The following is a 22,109-nucleotide window of genomic DNA, read 5'->3' as shown; positions in this document are numbered from 1 at the left end:
CTCCTCCCCATCATATGTATATGTATATATATATATATATATATATATATATATATATATATATATATATATATATATATATATATATATATATATATATATATATATATGTTAGGATCTATGGGTAACAGTACTGTATATTTGCATATCATATATGTCACAAATGTAACAGTAATATATACATGTATGTCCCTATGCCATAAATGTCATGATGTCATGTATGTTGTGCATGTCATAAATGTCACTATGAATTGAAAATGAGGGACCCTGATGTAAACAAGACAAACGTCTTTCTCTGGTCTGCATCCCCTTATTATTGTGTGTATTGAGCTGTACTGTATTGTACCCATTCTGAAATCTGTTAAATAAAGTATTCATTCAACCAAACCACAAAAACAAAACAACTGGATGAATGAAAACTTTATTTAACAGATTGCAGAATGTGTACAATACAGTACAGCTCAATACACACAATAATAAGGGGATGCAGACCAGAGAAAGACGTTTGTCTTGTTTACATCAGGGTCCCCCATTTTCAATTCATATTGACATACACAACATAGAATAGATAGAATAGAAATACTTTTATTATCCCGTGGGAAATTTGACACTGCAAATCGCTCAACATTTAAACATTTAGACAGGACAGGTCACGAATTAGAATAATAACACAAATCAATCAAGTTGCCTAGGATAAGAGTAGAGTAAAATAGAATAAAAATGAAATAAAATATACAGAAATAAATACAGTAAAAACATACATGACATCATGACATTTATGGCATAGGGACATACATGACATACAGGTTATACTGTAGTACTGTTACATTTGTGACATATATACGATATGCAAATAATATACAGTACTGTTACCCATAGATCCTAACAGAAAATATTATATATATATGATGGGGATGAGACTGTACATTGGGGGGGGGGGGGGGGGGGGGGGGGGTTGGACATTTACGGTGGCCAGTTTCGAATTGCAGTCTCCCGTAGGTGCTCTTTAAGAGCGGTTTTGAATGTGGGCAGGGGTAAAGTGGGTTTTAGGAGTGAGGTTAAGCAGTAGTCTGACCAGTTTGTTTTGTGATGTTTGTAATCTTGTTTTTAGTGCCTTTGAGGTGCTTTGGTACCATGAGGTGCAGGCATAGTCGTAGTACCCTTGAATGAGTACTGAGAGTACCCATGATTTTTGCCATTTTGTTATCGTGAAATTGGTATTAAATTTAATTCTGAGTGGCATTAAAAAGTCTTAAAAAGCCTTAAATCTGACTGGGCTAAACCTGCAGATACCCTGTGAAGGGAGAAAGGGAGAGGAGAGAGAGAGAGAGAGAGAATTTATGGCAATAACGTTCAGGTTTGTTCGACCCGTGAGATATGATCCCGGAAATAATGTTGAAAAATTATTTCACGTCAGATGGCACAAAGCCCATCGAAAGCCCTGGGTCTCTTTTTTCAAAAGACTACACTCACTTTTGGCTGCAGCATTTCCTCGCGTCAATATGCACCAGGTAATGACTCAATGCGCTGAGATTTCTATAAGCTCATATTTCACTAATAACACTTAAAATCATTGGTAAACAAACGTAGTGCTGAAAATATACTAGTTGACTGCTGTTTTGACAGCAAGGTCTTTACTCTTGGCTACATCTGAAAAAGAAACACAACATTTATTCATACGTTCTGTATTGATCGATTTATGGCGTGATATGAATATCGGCCCTTGCCGATTATGATATCTATGTACTATTTTCCCAAAGTCTTCATTTGCCATGTACAATTACACAGACCATGGTATGTGTCCTCTGCATTTGACCCATCCTAACTACTTACTGTAGGACCAGTGAACAGCCACAGTCCGGCACTGGGGACCAACTTTCCTTTCCTCTCCTCTCTTTCCCTGTCATTTAATTTAATTTAATTTAATTTCCTCTCTTTTCTTTTCCTTTCATTAAATTTAATGTAATTTCCTTTTGTGTACTGTACTGTACCAAGATACACTGTCCCAAGCTGTACTGTTACCAAGCTGTTCTGTTACCAAGCTGTACTGTTACCAAGCTACACTGTTACCAAGCTGTACTGTTACCAAGCTGTACTGTTACCAAGCTGTACTGTTACCAAGCTACACTGTTACCAAGCTGTACTGTTACCAAGCTGTACTGTTACCAAGCTGTACTGTTACCAAGCTGTACTGTAACAAGCTGTACTGTAACAAGATGTACTGTTACCAAGCTACACTGTTACCAAGCTGTACTGTTACCAAGCTGTACTGTTACCAAGCTGTACTGTTACCAAGCTGTACTGTTACCAAGCTACACTGTTACCAAGCTGTTCTGTTACCAAGCTGTACTGTTACCAAGCTACACTGTTACCAAGCTGTACTGTTACCAAGCTGTACTGTTACCAAGCTACACTGTTACCAAGCTGTACTGTTACCAAGCTGTACTGTTACCAAGCTACACTGTTACCAAGCTGTACTGTTACCAAGCTGTACTGTAACAAGCTGTACTGTAACAAGATGTACTGTAACAAGCTGTACTGTTACCAAGCTGTACTGTTACCAAGCTGTACTGTAACAAGCTGTACTGTTACCAAGCTGTACTGTTACCAAGCTGTACTGTTACCAAGCTGTACTGTACCTTCACTGGCTCCCTGTCTCACTCAGGATCGAGTTCAAAGTCTCCCTGCTCACTCACCAATGACTCCATGGAAACGCCCCCCCTATACCTCAAAGAACTAATTTGAATTTGAATTTATTCACACACACACACACACACACACACACGATACAATACAATAAATATCATCATCATGGTATCATCATCCTCGGAATTGTTTAGTGTGCCAGGTCTCCCAAGAAGCTATTTAAAGCTTTTGGAGGGAGCCTGATCACAAACGGAGGCAAACAAAACATATAACATGGATAGGCTTACATACCTACTTGCATACATACAACATAGATACACAAATACAGACAAATAATATTCCCAAGTATGGTTACTATTTAGAGATATGATTTGAGTAAATCCTCTTTCCGTGATTTTTTTGAAGGTGGAGATGGATTTTGACTGTTTCAGACTCGTCAAGCTTGTTCCAGATATGCGGGGCTCATCACCCCTCACTACTCCTCACGACACCTCCACTCCGGCCAGGCAAACCTCCTCCAGCGCCCGAGGACCAAACTCCACACCATGGGAGATCGGGCTTTCTGCTCATCCGCTCCCAGTCTGTGGAATGCTCTCCCTGACCACCTGAGAGCACCACAGACTGTGGATGCTTTTAAAAAGGGCCTCAAAACTCATCTTTTTAATAGAGCCTTTTGTTGATTTTTATCTAGTTTTAGCTCCACACATTTTATGTTCTTTTACCGGTTTTAGCTGTTGTTATTTTATATATTTTTTTTACTATTTTACTAGTTTTAGTGTTATTTTTACACCTTACTAGTTTTAATCTTGCCTATTTTATATTCTCTTTTGTTTTACTCTTGCTAGTTTTTATGTTCTTTTAAAATGTAGCGCTTTGAGATTTGCTCCACAACTATAAAGCGCCCTACAAATCAAATATATTATTATTATTTATTAAGCTGTACTGTAACAAGCTGTACTGTTACCAATGACCATGAGAGCAGCCGATGAGAGTGCAGCACTGCAGCAGGCTCAGAAGCTCAATGGATAGAAAGAGCATGTTCAAGGTTATCGCGGTCATTTCCTCCAGTACACCTAAAGCAGCTGTGATTGAGTAATAAAACGCTGTAGGAGAGGGAGCGCTATGTCATTGTTATTGGTGCCATGGTGCTGAGCGGCACAGGACTGAGGCCAGAGTTTCATACCGTAGATCAGAACACTGGTGCCAATAGACCACCATATAGAATGACCTACAGACCAGGAATGTTATTGCTTTTATACAACATTTCGACATAATCCTTCCAACCGTACTGTAAGGTTAACCAAAAACTAAAGCTTTATCTTTGGTCCTCCACAAACAACAATGTAATTTATCAGAATGTTTATACAATCTTGTTCTAACTAGCAATAATGTTCGTGCATAGATCACACTAGATTGATCAACTTTACAACTAAGCATTTCCTGGCAGATAACAAGACGAGAGTTAACCTACAACTAAGACAGTTCTGAGAGCACAATAATGATGTAAGTAAGATATTTGCTGGGATAAATGTTTTTAATGGTTAGATATTCTCTTTATTTCCTGTAGATTAACTGTGTGATACAGATGCTATAGCTAGCGTGGATATTCCCAGACCAGATAAATAATACATCTATAAGCACACAAAGGTTTAGCTAGCTCATTATTTTCACAACAAAGATATCTGTAAAGAAATAGAACAGGGGATGAATGAATGAATGAAAACTTTATTTAACAGATTGCAGAATGGGTACAATACCGTACGGCTCAATACATACAATTGTTAAGGGGATGCAGACCTGAGAAAGACGTTTGTCTTGTTTCCATCAGGGTCCCCCATTTTCAATTCATATAGACATTTATGACATACATAACATACATGACATTTATGGCATAGGGACATATAGGTATTTAGTACTGATACATTTGTGACATAGGCGGTATTCAAATATACAGTACTGTTACCCCTAGATCCTGACAGAGTATATACATATGATGGGGAGGGGACTGTACATTAGGAGGGGGTGGGTGGGTGGGAGGGGAATATACATACGGCGGGGAGGGAATATATACATGCGGTGGGGAGGAGACTGTCTATTAGGAGGTGGTGGGGGTTTTGGGCATTTACGGTGGCCAGTTTCGAATTGCAGCCTCCCGTAGGTGTTCTTTAAGGGCGGTTTTGAATGTGGGCAGGGATTCACATTCCTTTACAGCTTTGGGTAGGGCGTTCCACATTGTTGTGGCATAATTGCGAAACGTGTTTAGTCCCTTGTTTGAGCCGAATCTGGGTTTAACATGATTTGTTGAGCTTCCTCTGGTGTAGTGGTTGTGGTATTCACTGACCTTTGGGAAGTATTTTGACATGTACATGGGCACCCCGGTCGTATAGTGTATCTTGTAGACCAGGCCCATTGCAAGTTGCTGTACTCTGTCGTCTACTCTAAGCCATCCTAGGTTGGCAAAGTGGGCAGGGGTGAGGTGGGTTCTGGGGTTCAGGTCAAGTAGTAGTCTGACCAGTTTGTTTTGTGATGTTTGTAATTTTGTTTTAAGCGCCTTTGAGGTGCTTTGGTACCATGAGGTGCACGCATAGTCATAGTACCCTTGAATGAGTGCTCCTGCCAGAGTCCTCAGGGTATTCTTGTTTACCAGAGAGGAGATCCGGTACAAGAATCTAGTTCGTTGGTTGACTTTTTTTATTACATTGGATGCCATTTTGTCACAGGAAAGATTTGCCTCTAGGATGGAACCCAGGTAGGTAATTTCGTCTTTCCTTGTGACAATATTGTCACCCACTGTAACTGAGAAGCCGTCGGTCTTGCTGAGTTTGTTATTTGAACCGAAGAGAATGGACTCTGTTTTGCCCATGTGTAATGATAGTTTGTTATCAGCGAGCCATATGCAGATTTTGCCTAGTTCCGTGCTGAGGGGGCTTGGTCTTGTTCATTTAAAATGTACAGAATTGAAAGACTAATAAATCACTTTCTAGATACTGTGTCACAAGCCCATAGGAGGTTGAAAGACAAAGTGGACAAGTTGGCAGATTCCTTGTTGCCTAGATACACACACTGAATATTGTGGTCTACTCATGGAATGTCTCTCATCCAATCATGAACACACACACACATCCTCACTTTAAAATACATAACTGTATATTGTATATAGGACTCATTACCTTTAATTCTTAAGCTTAGCATTGTATTGTATTTTATCTTAGTACTTTTTTATCATGTCTATTTTATGATCTATTCTATTTTATGATCTATTCTATTTTATTATTTGTATTTTTTTGCACAATCAAGGCAGGCATGGCCACCTTCATTTCACTACATGTCTCGTGTATGTATGTGACTAATAAATCCTCTTGAATCTTGAATCATAATGCAGATTTGGAACTAAACTTTGTCATGGAAATGAACATTGTCTCATAGGAGAGACTCTGAAGGTTTAAGCAATAGGCCTAATTCTAAAACGATCTGGTCAGCTTTGCCCCGGCGGTGTGAGGCGGCGTCTCAACATTATTCCGACACACAGAGTAGCGGTCCGCGCCTCTCAGTGATCAAAACCAATGTGTTTCAAAAGCCACTAACCGAGCTGCATTGCACTTACCCAGGCAGCAAGTGACACAACATAGCCACTCTTGACCCTGGGAAACGAGGCGGTTGAGATTCAACGACTGCCACTACTCTCACACAGAGGCGTGGGCGCAGCAAGACACGACTCTGCCTCTTACCCGCCAGGAGTCAACATAGTGGTAGTCTTTGAAAAAACAAAAGGCTTTTGAAATGACTCAGACACAGTGTAGTGTAAGTAGCGAGCACCGCTGAGAGTCGTGATGAGTTCCATTAACACTTTCCATGCCACGGGTCCGGTTCCCCCGGAACCCCGTTGCGTGCCACCACCCACTTCAATGATAGAGCTTTCATATTTGCGAACGCATAAACTATATCTTAAATGATGGCTATAATATGGCCTTCGCTTATCAATGACTTGTTTGCAGTCAACATTATCGAAACTGATTGTTTTTTAATCGGTTAATTTCCATTTTATACCATTTTGAAAAACGCTCTTTTTATGAAAGTTCCAGAAAATGTCAGAAGATTCTGTGATAATCGCCCTTTACTGGAATATACTGGAATACACAAAAAACGTTGTCATTTTTCGACCTATTTATGAATTGTTTTCAAATAAACGCTAGATTATCGATAGGATATGTGTACTTATGCACACTATAGAAGCGGGCTGAAAAATCTATTGTCCATTTCCTGATCAGCACACACACATAGGGCCCACGTTGATATATAGGTGAAAAAAGCTCTGATTATCCCAAGACTGGTAAAATAGATTCCTTACCTCAGATCAGATGTTCTCCAAAAAGATTATTCCAATTTCTGATCGCCATTCCAAATATCGATTGCGTTTAAACACACATTCTCCGCTGTTCTGCGGTTCGGCAATGACTTGGATCGTCTCGGGTTACTTGTCTGACAAGTAAAATGTGGAAGCAGGATTTCTTTTTCTCCATGCTTTTCATTCAATCCAATCCAAAGGGGTGCAGTACCATCTGGAGAGACGATAGGGGGCGGTATTTTCCCAATGGAGCTCAGACAGAGTCCCAGTGGTAACATGAGGCTAGATTGATGAAATATGAATGTAAATCGCTAATAATTTTTTTTTTTAAACGATCAAAAACGAGATCTCTCGTCTCATTGGCACTGAACGGTTGGCATGAACTAACGAGAAATCTCGTCATTGGCACTCAAAGTGTTAAAGGATGTTACATAGCCTCTCTCTGGGTAGATTGCTGTTAATATATTATTTTTGTTTTGTCACACAGCGGAGGAGAGGAGTGTGACAACTGTCGTACTGTCTCCTGTCCAAGAGCTGGGCCTTCACACCTGCCTCAGGTACTGTACGCATGTGTTCTCCCACTGCTCACATTTGTTAAACCATTATGTAATCAGACAGCAGGGCTACAGCCTACCCTCTTACATTAATTACTGGTGATAGTTACAGCACTCATCTATAGCTACCTGTATGATAAGGTGGGTTGGTCAGTATCTGTTTATCTTTAATGCCATTGATGGAGAATTGCCACTATACTGTACAGCAGGGGTGTGCAATTATTTTTCCCAGGGGGCCGAATGAGCAACTGAAAATATGTTGGAGGGCCGGGCCAAAATTCCAAACTCAATTATGCATAATATACATTTTATTTCTATATAAAAAGCAGTAAATGGCATTGTTTTGACCCCTGGTAAGAGTGTATGTTATTATTTGGCAATTAAAAGGTGAGGTTAGCTTTCAAAAATATAATTTATTCAAATAGAATTTATTTCCAAAATGATAAACAAAATGTGAAACATTAATAACAAAGGGCATTTTGAGTTTCATATACTATTGAAACAAGGATTTTCTTAGCTTTCTAAAGACATCACATCATCTTATAGCAAAAATAAACAAGACATGTCACTGAACTGTGTAAAGAAAAGTGTCCCAGTTTTGTAGCCTTTTTTACTTTACATGCCTATATTAAACATTTAATGTTTTCAGAACTGTGCAAAAAAAAGAAAAAAAATATCAAGTGTCCCATTTCACTTGTTATATTTCCACATTTTAGTGTTCTTCAGTTTTTTTTTTTTTTCATTCAGTGTGAGAAATCCAGTCTCTGTTGAGCTTTAACAAGTCCATCAAAGTCAGGTTGCATGTCTGAGGTGGAGATGCGAAGCACAGCTGCCAGTAGGGTGACCAGGTGTCCCCCTTTTGGTTGTACTGTCCCACCATTTGAGACCGCGTCCCACATATTGAGAGGATGTCCCTCTTTTCGAAGCAAAAAAATAATAATTGAACACAAGACATTCCTGTCAAGTGATAAAGTTTGAATATTTAAAACAGATGTTAGGTGGTAACAAGCCGGCTGCCAGTGCCAAGATGAATGTGGAGAGATATAATTCTGTATTTAATTTGTATTTATTTTGATTTAACCTTTATCTATTCGGTGAAGACGAGTTATTCTAATTAAAAAAATTACATTATCTATCTGTCCCACTTTGTCCCACCAAAATATTACTGTTGTCCTGCTTTTGTACTTTTTGCATCTGGTCACCCTAGCTGCCAGATGTTCATCAGTGAGAGAGGATCTGTACCTGGACTTGGTAAACGACTGAGAATGTCTGTTCACATATGTAGGTGGATCCAAAGAGAACCAACATCTTCTGAGCATGTCTCCTAAGCGTATACTATGCGTGTGAACGTTGACATGAAAAAAAAAAAGTAAAAAAAGAAAAAAAAAATATTATCATGTAATCTTTTGCGGGCCGGTCAGAATCATCCCGCGGGCCGTATCCGGCCCGCGGGCCGTACAATGCCCAGGTCTGCTGTACAGTATACTGTATCACAATGATGATAGATTGGAATTGTCCCCCATTATTACCCATTAAACATCCCTACCTCAGTATGTAACTGTGTTTTTAATTTAAGAACATGATCACAAACCTCCCTACCTTAGTATGTAACTGTTTTTTATTTAAGAACATGATCACAAACATCCCTACCTTAGTATGTAACTGTTTTTAATTTAAGAACATGATCACAAACATCCCTACCTCAGTATGTAACTGTGTTTTTAATTTAAGAACATGATCACAAACCTCCCTACCTTAGTATGTAACTGTTTTTAATTTAAGAACATGATCACAAACCACCCTCCCTACCTCATGTAACTGTTTTTAATTTGATCTTTCTTAGTTTTCCTCTCTTTTCACCTGTGTTTTTGTCCTATTTATGCATGTTTATTTAATTAGTCCCTTTTTATGTATTATGAACTGTTTGTATTTGTAATCTTGACAGCATTGCAAATTAGGGTAAAACCTCAATGTCCCGTTTTGAGAATAATTATAAATAGTAATACAATAAAAAAATACTTAAAAAAATGTAAAAAAATTAAATAAAAATAAATCATTAGTTTTTTATAATTAGTGGATTCATCTGTCGATTTGATCCACATGTGTCAAACTCATCTGCCAAATATGGGCAGTCTGGTATTTCCTGCTGGCCCCCAGACTGAATACACTTATCAATTCATTTTGGCACACTGCCTCTCAAAGGCGCAATTTAACTACCCTCTGATGCAAATCAAACGCACATCCGTCTCACTACACAGCGTTACAAATCTCTCCACTTTTCAAGCAAATGCACAGAGCATTATCAGCATCGTGTTTTTATTGAATGAATATGCTTCAACCCTGCTTGCGTGGACCGTTGGAGGAGGACCCAATATTTAGCCTCCAGTTGTGTCTGTGTTTTTATTTACTTTCCCTTTTAAAAGCTTGTCAGTCATCCGTTTTCACTCGACTCAAGCGTGGTGATATTCGGTTGCATCCAATTTTACTTTATCAAGGAAATGATTGGTTTGCGCAAGATAAGTGAAAGCTATGGATGCGCTCTTTGTGCTGTGTGTGTGTGTGTGTGTGTGTGTGTGTGTGTGTGTGTGTGTGTGTGTGTGTGTGTGTGTGTGTGTGTGTGTGTGTGTGTGTGTGTGTGTGTGTGTGTGTGTGTGTGTGTGTGTGTGTGTGTGTGTGTGTGTGTGTGTGTGTGTGTGTGTGTGTGTGTGTGTGTGTGTGTGTGTGTGTGTGTGTGTGTGTGTGTGTGTGTGTGTGTGTGTGTGTGTGTGTGTGTGTGTGCGCGCGCGCGCGGTGCGGTGCACACACACGTGTTCCACTTAATTATCCATGTCCAGGACCAGTTTAACCTATAATTGCTAATCTTACAAACTAATTGAAACCTAATAGGTATTATTAGCTTGCAAATTCATCATTATTTCAATACATTTCACATACCTACTCTGAAATCAATAATGGAACAATAGAAATAATCATTGCGCGAGACCAGTGTGTGTGCGCATGTATTGTATTGTATACTACTCTACTCCAATAGTCCATGACCAATTTAGCATAGAATTTCTAATCTTACAAACTCGTGTGGGTGAATAATTAATTAAATCCTAATATATTTAATTTAAATATGTAAAGAATGAATCTATAATAAGCCAATTATCCGTAAATGATGCCTCCTTACCCACCTTTTAAACAAATAGCCTTCCATGTATTCATTTAGGCACTAGACGAGAATGAACAGCAGTGCATTTATAGCAACACATTGAGCTGGTATGCACAAATTGAATAGATAAACAAAATGACCAATTAAGCTAGTGACCTCAGTAAATGCACTTTTTTTTTAGTTATTATATGTCTGGCTCACAAAATCATCTGTGTTTTTCATTTCGCCCCCCGTAGGTAATTGAGTTTGACATCGCTGTCTCTATTTGTTGATTTGTATGCTTATCCATTATCCTCGTGCTTTATCCTTATCCATGTTGAGGGAGCTATTTCCTGAATATAATATACCTTTGGTATAATGGAAAAGTAACACGCACCAAGGGCTGTTGGTGAGGTGCTGATCACTGGAGGGAGACTTGAAAGAAGAAAAGAAGTGTTGCACTCTCTGGCTCCAAATCATCTACTGAGAAGTTCCTTAGTCGAGTAGAGTACAGCCCTATCAGTACAGCCCTATCAGACAGGTAGAGTACAGCCCTATCAGTACAGCCCTATCAGACAGGTAGAGTACAGCCCTATCAGTACAGCCCTATCAGGCAGGTAGAGTACAGCCCTATCAGACAGGTCGAGTACAGCCCTATCAGACAGGTAGAGTACAGCCCTATCAGACAGGTAGAGTACAGCCCTATCAGTACAGCCCTATCAGACAGGTCGAGTACAGCCCTATCAGACAGGTCGAGTACAGCCCTATCAGACAGGTCGAGTACAGCCCTATCAGACAGGTAGAGTACAGCCCTATCAGTACAGCCCTATCAGACAGGTCGAGTACAGCCCTATCAGACAGGTTGAGTACAGCCCTATCAGACGAGTACGTGATTAGAAATGGGAACTGGAATTATACGTTGAGGATGAGTCGGATGAGTCTGTGTCATCATTCAAACGTTCTAAAAAAGGCTCATCCACTGGGACACACATCACGTTAGAAGTAGCATCGTCTTCCAGTGCTGATGGTCTTCCATGAGAACGTCGGGGCTAGGGGGATGGGTACCGAATCCGGTACTTTTAAGGGTATATCGACCGAATCACGTGAGATCCACCACCGGTGCCACATTTCGGTACTGTAAAGAAAGGAAAAAAAACGTGAAACGAAACCGATGAAGTGTGCCTCACGTCAACGTTCATGCGCACAATACACGCTTACCCAGGATTTGACTTGATTCAACAACAAAGCAGTCGGGGCGATGGCAAGCCGAAAAAAGGATAATAAATAATTGTAAGTTTGGACTAATCTTTTACAACTAAGGCAGCTAGATAAAAAAAAATTTAGACTAAAGTACAGTAAAAAAAGGTACCGTTGGGTACCGGTATCGATTCACAGTTACCGGTACCGGTTCAAATGTGAACGGTACCCAACCCTAGTGGGTGCTGCATCCATCCTCATGATTCTAGAAAAGGAGCTGGCCAGTACAACCGCAGTCTCCTAGCATTGATAAGCTCGCTTCCAGGGTGAAGTGGCTGGCTCAAGGGCACTTAGACCGCAGGTCTTAAAGGGTGAGGAGAACTTTTCTCATTCAAATCCTTTTTTTATTTTTTATTTTTTTGCTGCTGCCTGTCTTTTTTGTCCTAAATAGTAAGTTAGTGCTGCCTGGCTGGCCTGGGATCAGATCCCTCCCCCACCTTCTCTCCTGTGTCTCCCCTACTCTGTAACCTGCTGGCCTAGGATCAGATCTCTCTCCAACCTTCTCTCCTGCGTCTCCCCTACTCTGTAACCTGCTGGCCTGGGATCAGATCTCTCTCCAACCTTCTCTCCTGCGTCTCCCCTACTCTGTAACCTGCTGGCCTGGGATCAGATCTCTCTCCAACCTTCTCTCCTGCGTCTCCCCTACTCTGTAACCTGCTGGCCTAGGATCAGATCTCTCTCCAACCTTCTCTCCTGCGTCTCCCCTACTCTGTACCCTGCTGGCCTGGGATCAGATTTCTCAGCCTTCCGGTAGAAGGAAAATAAGTGGAGTGGACTGTCTACTCTCCTTCAAAAATATATAATAGAATAGAAATACTTTATTCATCCAGAGGGAAATTTGGCACTACTACACTATAATAAAACGAGTGGTACGTTGCACAAGGCGCATTACAGTTCCTCCCACTCCTACAATGGCAGTAACACACTATGTCTGTGGGTATTAGTGTCCTCCCGCTGGTCTGTTCTGATCCTAATGGCGTCCCAGTGGAACCTGAAGTACCATGCATTACCCCAGGCCCTTTGTTCCTGATTTCTCCCATAAAGGGGCCTTCAGATTGAACTCCCTCTCTGTAGCGCTCGTCACTCTCCTTAACGACGCTCCCAGCGGTGACCGTACACATCGTAACGGCACCGCTCTGAAATGCTCCCCTGTGCCTACTGTAGCTTGATGCAAAGTTTGCAAGTCTCTTTTTTAAAAAAGTGCCCAGGAGAAGAAATTACTTTTTCTGTCTCTGCTCGTGACCCCAGGTCCCTGAAGTTGTATGCAGTACTGATGCAGAACCAGATAGAAAGAACAACATTGCATTTTCTTATTATCTGAAAGTTCCATTGAGCTCTGTTCTTGGAAACTGATCAGGGATATTTTACTTTAGTAGAACTGCAGTAAGTCTTACCTTTATCTAAAGTGATCTACAAGTCAAGGACAATATAAAAGAAGGAAGGGTCATCACATCAGAATACCAGCGTGTCGGACGTTGGTACCAGTTCTATTCGAGTTTCAAGTTTGCTTTTATTTATCACGTATAAAGTACATGTACATTACAGTGAAATGCTTGGTTCTGTATGAGCCCCTAAGAATGTGCTTCATAAAGTAAGTAAAAGAGGAATAACACTATACAATATACAAACTAAAGTACAACCAATGAAGTAAAAATGCAGACAATGAGGTACAAAAACCTTTTTTTAAAGGCAAAATGCAAATGAGGTATGGATGTAGTGCAAATCTCTTTAATAAATAGATAGATTTCAGGTCCCTGACTATCCTGATAAAGGATCGGATGGACGACTTCAAATTACACATCGATGCTAAATTCGAAGAGGTTAAAATAGCGGCCGCAATTCAAACCAAGCGTATTACTGCAGTGGAGAACAATGTGCTCGAAATCACATTGAAAGTCGAGGAGAACAGGAAGATTGTTCACGATGGATTCACAGAGATAGCGGCGGAGATACAACAGGTGGACAAAGCACTTCGGAAGAAAATACAAGACATCGAAAAGGAAGCAATGGAGAGGCGGCTAGAGACCGAACGTCACTACCGTAGATATAATGTCCGTATTGTGGGATTGGATGAATCAGTCAACTGCACAGAAGACACATTTCCAACAGTGTTAGCTGGAATTCTAGGTAAACAGATCCTCTCCGCAGTTCCGTTAGTGGACCACTGTTATAGAATCGGTACACGGGACCCCAAAGGCATCAAGACGAGGGTTATCATTGCTACTCTGCGCAAAACAGAAATAAGAGACGCGATCATCAGAGAGGCACGCAATCAATGGGGGAAACTGAAATATAATGACAAACCAGTGTCTTTCTACGAGGATTTATGCAGAGAGGCCATTTCCCTACGTGTCCCATACAAAGATGTGCTGCATCATCTAATGCGTTAAAGGATTGGTCGAAGAATACAGGTGTAAATGATCTATGGCGATCACTCAACCCCACGACCCGGAAGTACTCTTGTCGATCTGCAAGACATAACACACTATCCAGAATAGATTATGTTTTTGCATCCCCGAGACTATTTGATAACTATGATGTGGAAATGGTACCCAATGCATTATCAGATCACTGTTATTTACTCCTAAACAGTGTTGTGCTAGTTACTGAAAAATAGTAACTCAGTTACTTTACTAGTTACTTCATTTCAAAGTAACTTCGTTACTGTACTAGTTACTTACACCCAAAAGTAATGAGTTACTGTGAAAAGTAACTATTTAGTTATTTAAAAAAATAAATAAAAATAAATTGCTCAAGTCCCATGCCCCATATACTCAAAATCGGTTGATCAACTTGACAGTTTCCATTCACATCACCGAACTCTGCTAAGCAATGTGGTCTAGAGCGTTTCATTATATATTCCCTCCCCGCTGTATGTATATTTCTCTCCCACCCACCCACCCCCTCCTAATGTACAGTCCCCTCCCCATCATATGTATATACTCTGTCAGGATCTAGGGGTAACAGTACTGTATATTTGAATACCGCTTATGTCACAAATGTATCAGTACTAAATACCTATATGTCCCTATGCCATAAATGTCATGTATGTTGTGTATGTCATAAATGTCTATATTAATTGAAAATGGGGGACCCTGATGGAAACAAGACAAACGTCTTTCTCAGGTCTGCATCCCCTTAACAATTGTATGTATTGAGCCGTACTGTATTGTACCCATTCTGCAATCTGTTAAATAAAGTTTTCATTCATTCATTCATTCATCCATTCATTAATTCATTCATAACCATCTTGCAGCGTTGTTTAAGATATCCATCAAAGCATTGCAACGTTAGAATAGTTAGGATATCAATTGTGCATGAAAGGACTATATTTATATTGTTTGATTAGTATTATGAGATTCCCTGGCAGATTTCGTACAGTCAAAATCCGTTGATCTTGAGTTTCAGTGAACACATTGCACTCACCGTCACCAGTCTGCGGTGGTCGAGATGTAACGTTAGTCCAGTTGACTCCAGCAGCCCTTCAAACATGTTCTTTATCTCGTTTCCATGTTGTATATTAATTATCTCTCCAAGTAGTTGCTAAATGGTTTGTTAGTTCGTTATTATTACTGCGTTCTTATTATGTAGATTCATAGCGAGCGTCCTCTTGTTGTTTACTGTAGAGAGCGTCTATTTCTTTCAGAACGTCAGTGGCCAATCAGAAGTGCGAAAACCAGAATGAGGCTACGGAAAGAAATAATAATAATAATAATAATAATAATAATAATAATAATAATAATACTTCGTTTTATATAGCGCCTTTCAGTCTACAGTAAACAAAACAAACGCAGGCGAAATAAGGACGCTCGCTATGAATCTACATAAAAAGAACGCAGTAACGAACTAACAAACCATTCAGTAACGTAAGTAGCGTTACTGAATTTCAAAAGTAATGCGTTAGAGTACTAGTTGCGGCAAAAAGTAACTTCGTTTCTGTAACGCGTTAGTCCCAACACTGCTCCTAAAAGGATCATTTGGTATACTGTCATCCCGAGCCCCAAGATGGCGATTTAACTCGAGGCTGCTTAATAACAAGGAATTCATTACACAACTCAAAGAAGCTCTCGCTGTATTCCTACTGGAGAATGCGAACTCGGTGCAGGACCCCAGAATGTTATGGATGTCGGTAAAGGGAATGATCAAGGATTTCACCGATAGCTTTTCTTCCAAAATACGCAAGAATCGATGCTCAAAACTGGCGGAACTGGAAACGCTTTACTCTACGTTATTTACTTCTTTACAATACAACGACTCGGTTCGACTGGAAAATCAAGTTAATGTACTAAAAAAAGAGATTAACGCCATTTATAAACAACAATCTGAAGTACAAATATGTAGCACAAGACAACAGCATTACTCTCAAGGTTCTAAACCAAGTCACCTACTAGCTATGCGGTTAAGAGTTAACGCAAAATTTGCAGATATAACTACCATTAAAGCACAACAAGGACTTGTTACAGACCCTAAAAAAATAAACGCAACATTCAAAGAGTTCTACTCCAACTTGTATAAATCAGAAACGACCTTCGATCAAAACAAAATGGACACATATCTTAATCAAATTAACCTCCCCAAACTTTCAGAGGACGACGCTAAACAGTTAGAAACACCTATCACACTAGAGGAACTCAGGAAGGCCATATCCGAAATGCAAAGTGGTAGGGCTCCTGGAAGAGACGGTATCCCACCTGAAATGTACCTCTCATGTTGGGACATAATCGGACCCCTATTACTTAATATGATTTTATACTCAGTCAAGGAGGGGAACTTCCATAAGAACGACAATATTGCACTCATAACAGTCCTCCTTAAAAAAGACAAAGACCCCACTGAGTGCGGTAGTTATAGACCCTTAAGCCTCCTCGGAACCGATATCAAACTGTACTCTAAGGTATTAGCCATCAGACTTCAAAAGCATATGACGTCTTTAGTTCATCCGGATCAAACTGGCTTCATAAGAGGCCGCTTGATCACTGACAACATAAGACAATTACTACACATACTAGATGCCAGCAAGGACGACACCACACCTAAGGCGATGCTGTCCCTGGATGCAATGAAAGCTTTTGATAGGTTGGAATGGTCGTATCTATGGGCAGTATTAGAAAGGATCGGGTTAGGAAAAGGATTCATTGATATGATTAAAGTATTATACAAAGACCCATCGGCCATGATTACAACAGGTATAATCACCTCCGAAATCTTTCCGGTATCACGCTCTTCTAGACAGGGTTGCCCTCTTAGTCCCGGACTATTCGATTTATCATTAGAGCCTTTAGCACAATATATAGACAATCCCAATCCATAGAACCAATCGTAATCAAGGGCACACAACATAAAGTTAGTTTATATGCGGACGACGTAATACTGTTCATGCAAAACCCCAACACCGCAATGCCTCATCTTCTCAAGTTGATTGATGACTTTGGCGATCTATCGGGATTTAAGATAAATTGGCCGAAGTCGGCCTTCCTTCCACTTAACGCCCCTGAAAAAAATATACATCTTCCAGAAGAGATACCAATGGTTAAACACTTTAGATGTTTGGGAGTTGAAGTATTCCCTACCATAAGCCAAACGGTGAAGCACAATTACATAAAAATCCAAAATAAAATCAAATACGACTTTGACAGGTGGTGAAAACTTAAAAACTCAGTACAGGCACAGGTATCAATAGTTAAGATGGACATTCTACCTAGAATCAACTTCATCAGCTCAATGCTACCGTTACCCCCTCCAGATGGTTACTGGAAATAATTACACTCTTCCGCTTACAAATTTATTTGGAATAACAAACCACCACGTATAAAAAGATCCACCGCACAGAGAAACAAAGCCGACGGAGGTATGGCATTTCCAAATTTTTTTCCACTATTTTAAGGCGTACACTTTAAGACCACTGACAACTTGGTTTGATCCCCAAGCATCAGTATCCTGGAGAAATTTAGAAGTAAATATAGTAGCACCACATAGACTGCAGGACATAGTATACACCAAATTATCAATTAAGCAATGCGAACTGAAATATGGCCCCATTATTACTCATGCGATCCGGATATGGCGTGAAATACAAAAAAAATATTCTAACTCACATAAATGGCATAATCATACTCCCTTATTCAGTAACAATGCACTCCTGATTGGAAAACGACTTATAAGATTCCCAAGATGGGAAAAGCAGGGCATACACACATTAGGAGATGTTTTCAACAAACAGGGGTTTTGTAGTTATGAGGAAATACACAAAAAATTTAATCTCACCAGTTCCACATATTATTTTTACGCACAGTTATTGTTATGTTTGAAGGCTCACGGTGTCCCATTAAGGATACAAATTGTACACCACAGATACCACAAATTCTTCTATGAAAGAGAGACATCGAGAGGTTTTGTATCAGATTTTTATCATCAATTACTAACGTCCTCGTATGAAATCCTCCACCTAGACTCAGTCTGGAGGAGGGATATACCAGACCTGGAAATAGATTTTGATTGGCAAGAAGCCTGGGCAAATGTTCGTCTTGCATCACGGAACCCGGACCATCAACAAATCAATCTTAACTATATTCATAGGACATACTTGACTCCTATAAGACTGAACAGAATGGGTCTTAAACAAGACTCTAAATGCTCCTTATGTACAAATGGGGACGAGGGTACATTTATGCACATGTACTGGGACTGCCCACCAGTTAAGATATTTCATGATGATCTTGTATCTTCATTTGGGAAATGACGCCTGAGCCTCATCATCATAAGTTATGAATGTCAAATTGATATAGATATTTTTCATGTGTGCTATGGCTTTCGAGACCTATTTCTGAAGCGCTGTGGCTATCCGATCAACGCTGTGAACAAATGGAGGGTACTTAACTTAAGTGCTGCCCCAAGACATTTTTTATATGGGCAGTCTGACTTGGGGTACTGCCCATATATTAGTGTTGCAATGCATGATAAGTAAACAGTGAAACAAGCTAAGGAATCAGATGGAGCTGGGGCGTTTGGGACGAATACAAATTTAAGATGAAAATCTCTCCAGCCTGTGGGAGGCAGTGGAGGTGTGAAATCTGGCCCGGTCCAGAACAATAGGAGTCACAAAATCAGTTTGGAGTGGAGTGGTAGAGGTGCAGTAGAGGTTTGTTTTTTCAGTGCTGGATCTGTAGATGCACTTTGTCTTCATCAATGTCACATTAACCTTTGGTTAAAAGTAGAATCTGTAATGCTGTCCAACAGTGACTTAAATCAAATCAAATCAAATGTATTTGTAAGGCCCGACAACTAGGGATGGGAATCGAAAACCGGTTCCGGTTGGGAACCGGTTCCTAATTGGCCGATGCCTGGAACCGTGTGGCTCGCGTGACTTTCGATTCCCTTATCGCTGCCAGGTTTTTTCCTAGTTGCGTAATAATGTTAGCGTTAGCATGTAGCCATGGCAGACTCTATTTGATTCATTAAGGGCTCGAAATTGCCTGGGTTTTGGTAATATGCTCCCGAAATGCTCCCGCTGTTTGGCTACTTCTATGTGCAGTGAAAACTACTTGAATGCTTTATAACCTAGTCATTGATTTAGTTTAGGGTGAGCTAAAATTAGCCGCGGAGCTATCGCTAGCTAACGTGAGCTAACGCTATTTAATCAAGCTCACAAAGAGAGATAAACAGCTGACAGCGGATAGTACAGGTACAAATATAATAAAACAGCGGGTGGGGACTGTTGTGTAAACCTTGTACTCTTTAGTTCACATATAATAAGAGCCGGATTGTTTATTTACTAAGTCTCTACTCTGAGTCCGTCAGACAGGAAGTACCATGGTGCAACATACAAATGTGTCCGTGTAGCAACACAAGCCAATACTTTACAGGACAGGGGCCCGGGGAGGGAGCTCTGTGTGTCTGTGTGTGTGTGTGTGTGTGTGTGTGTGTGTGTGTGTGTGTGTGTGTGTGAGACAGAAGTCAGAGGAATAACGACTGTTATTCAATAGATTAAATTAGTTTAAGAATAAAAAAATAAATACATTTTAAGAGAATCTCAAATACATTATTTTATTTAAGTGTAGGCTATAGTTAATGTTTTATTTTTTACAGTTTTTGTATTTTTCTGACATGGTAAATGGCTGCTTTTTTTATATAGCGCTTTTATCCAAAGCGCTTTACAATTTGTTCCTTACATTTTACCCAATCACTCACACATTCACACAACGACGGCGCAGGCAACCATGCAAGGTGCCAACCTGCTCATCGGGAGCAGTTAGGGGTTAAGTGTCTTGCTCAAGGACACATCGACACGCTGCCCGGGAGGAGCGGGAATCGAACCGGGAACCTCCGGATTGCCAGACGACTGCTCTACCTCCCGAGCCACTGTCGCCCCTGACATGGGGGCTCAACAATAAATGACAATCAGAAATGTCAAGTTGCATGTTGTTATTCTAACCAGCTTAGTTCTGTTGCATTTCCAATTTATTTATTTAAATTATAAATTGATCAGGTATCGATAAGAGAATCGATAAAGAATCGAATCGATAAGCAGAATCGATAATGGAATCGTATCGATAAAATCCTATCAATTCCCATCCCTACCGACAACACACGTTAATGTCCCCATGGGCCGGACACGTCTTCTTTAAACAAGTCAACAAGAAACATCACAATAAATCAAGAACAAAGACAAAAACACCAGGAAATCCAAAATAAAATGTAAAATAAATAAATAAAATGAATGCAACACTCTCAGACATACCCCACGCAAAGGTAAGGGAAAACTCACTAAAACCTAGCAATAGGTAAAAAGCACCACAGGCAATGTGGAGGGGAGAAACCTTAGAAGGGCCGTTCAAGGAGGGATCTCCCTTCTTAGATGTCGGCGATAGTAGTGTTGCTATAGTGTTGACTTCTAGGTAAAAGAGACCCATTTGGTATTGTACTTTGTTTACAGTTTTTGTTTGGGTATGATGTGTGGGTTGGAGTTGAGTGCATAATAGGGGATTACTATTCCGGCTGCAAGCCATCCTGGCTTAGCACAAATTAATGGAAGCAGATATGGACCAGCTGGCCTAGCTGTTGGCCAAAAACACCTCTTTTACGGTAGGCTAGTGGTCCGTATCCGCTTCCATTAATTTATGTTAAGCTAGGCTAGCTTGCAGCCGAATGGCTTTCTACTGAACGGCACAGAGAGGAAATTGCTATCGATCTTCTTGTCTGAGTGCATTTCCCATGATGTTGGCGTGTTCCTGTAAAGCTGGGATGGGGAGAAACAACCCCCCCGGCTCCCAGGTTCCTCTTCTTCTGTTCTCCAATATAGGCCTGCTGTCGCGTGGGACATACTGTATCAAGCAAATAAGCCTAAAGTTCTTACTCATATATGCGTTTATTAGACGCCTTTATGAGGATCACGCTAGAAGTGCGTAGTTAAACTCTCTGTGAACTCCATTAGAAGTGTTGTCTTAGGGGCAATATGCAAATACAGCCTCTAAGACGTGGCACACTGGAGTAACTAGCCCGCCGTTAACCCTAATTGTTATGATTGGTGTGTGAACATGCATATACTGTATGTATCACTTCATGTGTGTGCCTGTGTGCGTTTGTGTGCCTGCAAGTGTTTGTGTCTGTGTGTTTCCATTTCCATGTCCCTAATTGTTGTGATTCCACGCCCCGTAATGAGCTAAATAAATGACGTGGAGGGGTCGAGACAGTGGTTTAAGTGCTGTCTCTGCCTTCCTGCGTGACATCTCCCAGTTAAAGGGGAATTGTCTTTTTTATGAATATTTAAAAGAAAATTAGGGGTTAATACAACATGTTGTAAAAAAATATATATAAAAAGTATCGCCATGCAGCTCAATAAGGAAATCAGAAGCTGGTTGGAGAGGACGCTAACCAGGACCTGTGTCTGCTGCTAAAGGACTGTGGTGTGTGTGTTGTGTGTTGTGTGTGTGTGTGTGTGTGTGTGTGTCTGCAGGTACGGAGGCTATCTGAAGCTACTAGGAGAGGACGCTGAACAGGGCCTGAGTCTGCTGCTAAAACACTGTCATGTGTTCCTGTGCTCACAGAGAGCTGATTTACCCTCAGAGCTCGGTATCCTTATCGCAACACACACACACATGCACGTTCACACACACACATACTCACAGGCATAGACCCACACACACAGGTTTATTGCTATATATCACCCTCACTCTGT

The 22,109-nt window shown here is 40.4% G+C and overlaps 1 protein-coding gene across 1 annotated transcript in view; it reads left to right on the top strand.

The window, feature by feature from the left end:
- Positions 1-22,109, top strand: part of tbc1d32 (TBC1 domain family, member 32) — a 267,311-nt gene that overhangs the window by 174,777 nt on the left and 70,425 nt on the right. Inside the window, exons 29-30 of the mRNA XM_084314169.1 lie at positions 7,479-7,548; positions 21,888-22,003. Of these exons, the coding sequence (XP_084170295.1) occupies positions 7,479-7,548; positions 21,888-22,003 (186 nt within the window). The remainder of the gene's footprint in view (positions 1-7,478; positions 7,549-21,887; positions 22,004-22,109) is intronic.

Source organism: Notolepis coatsorum, assembly GCF_963971535.1.
Source record: "Notolepis coatsorum genome assembly, chromosome: 5".
In the NCBI taxonomy this organism is placed as follows: Eukaryota; Metazoa; Chordata; class Actinopteri; order Aulopiformes; family Paralepididae; genus Notolepis; species Notolepis coatsorum.
This window is presented reverse-complemented; position numbering and strand designations above follow the sequence as displayed.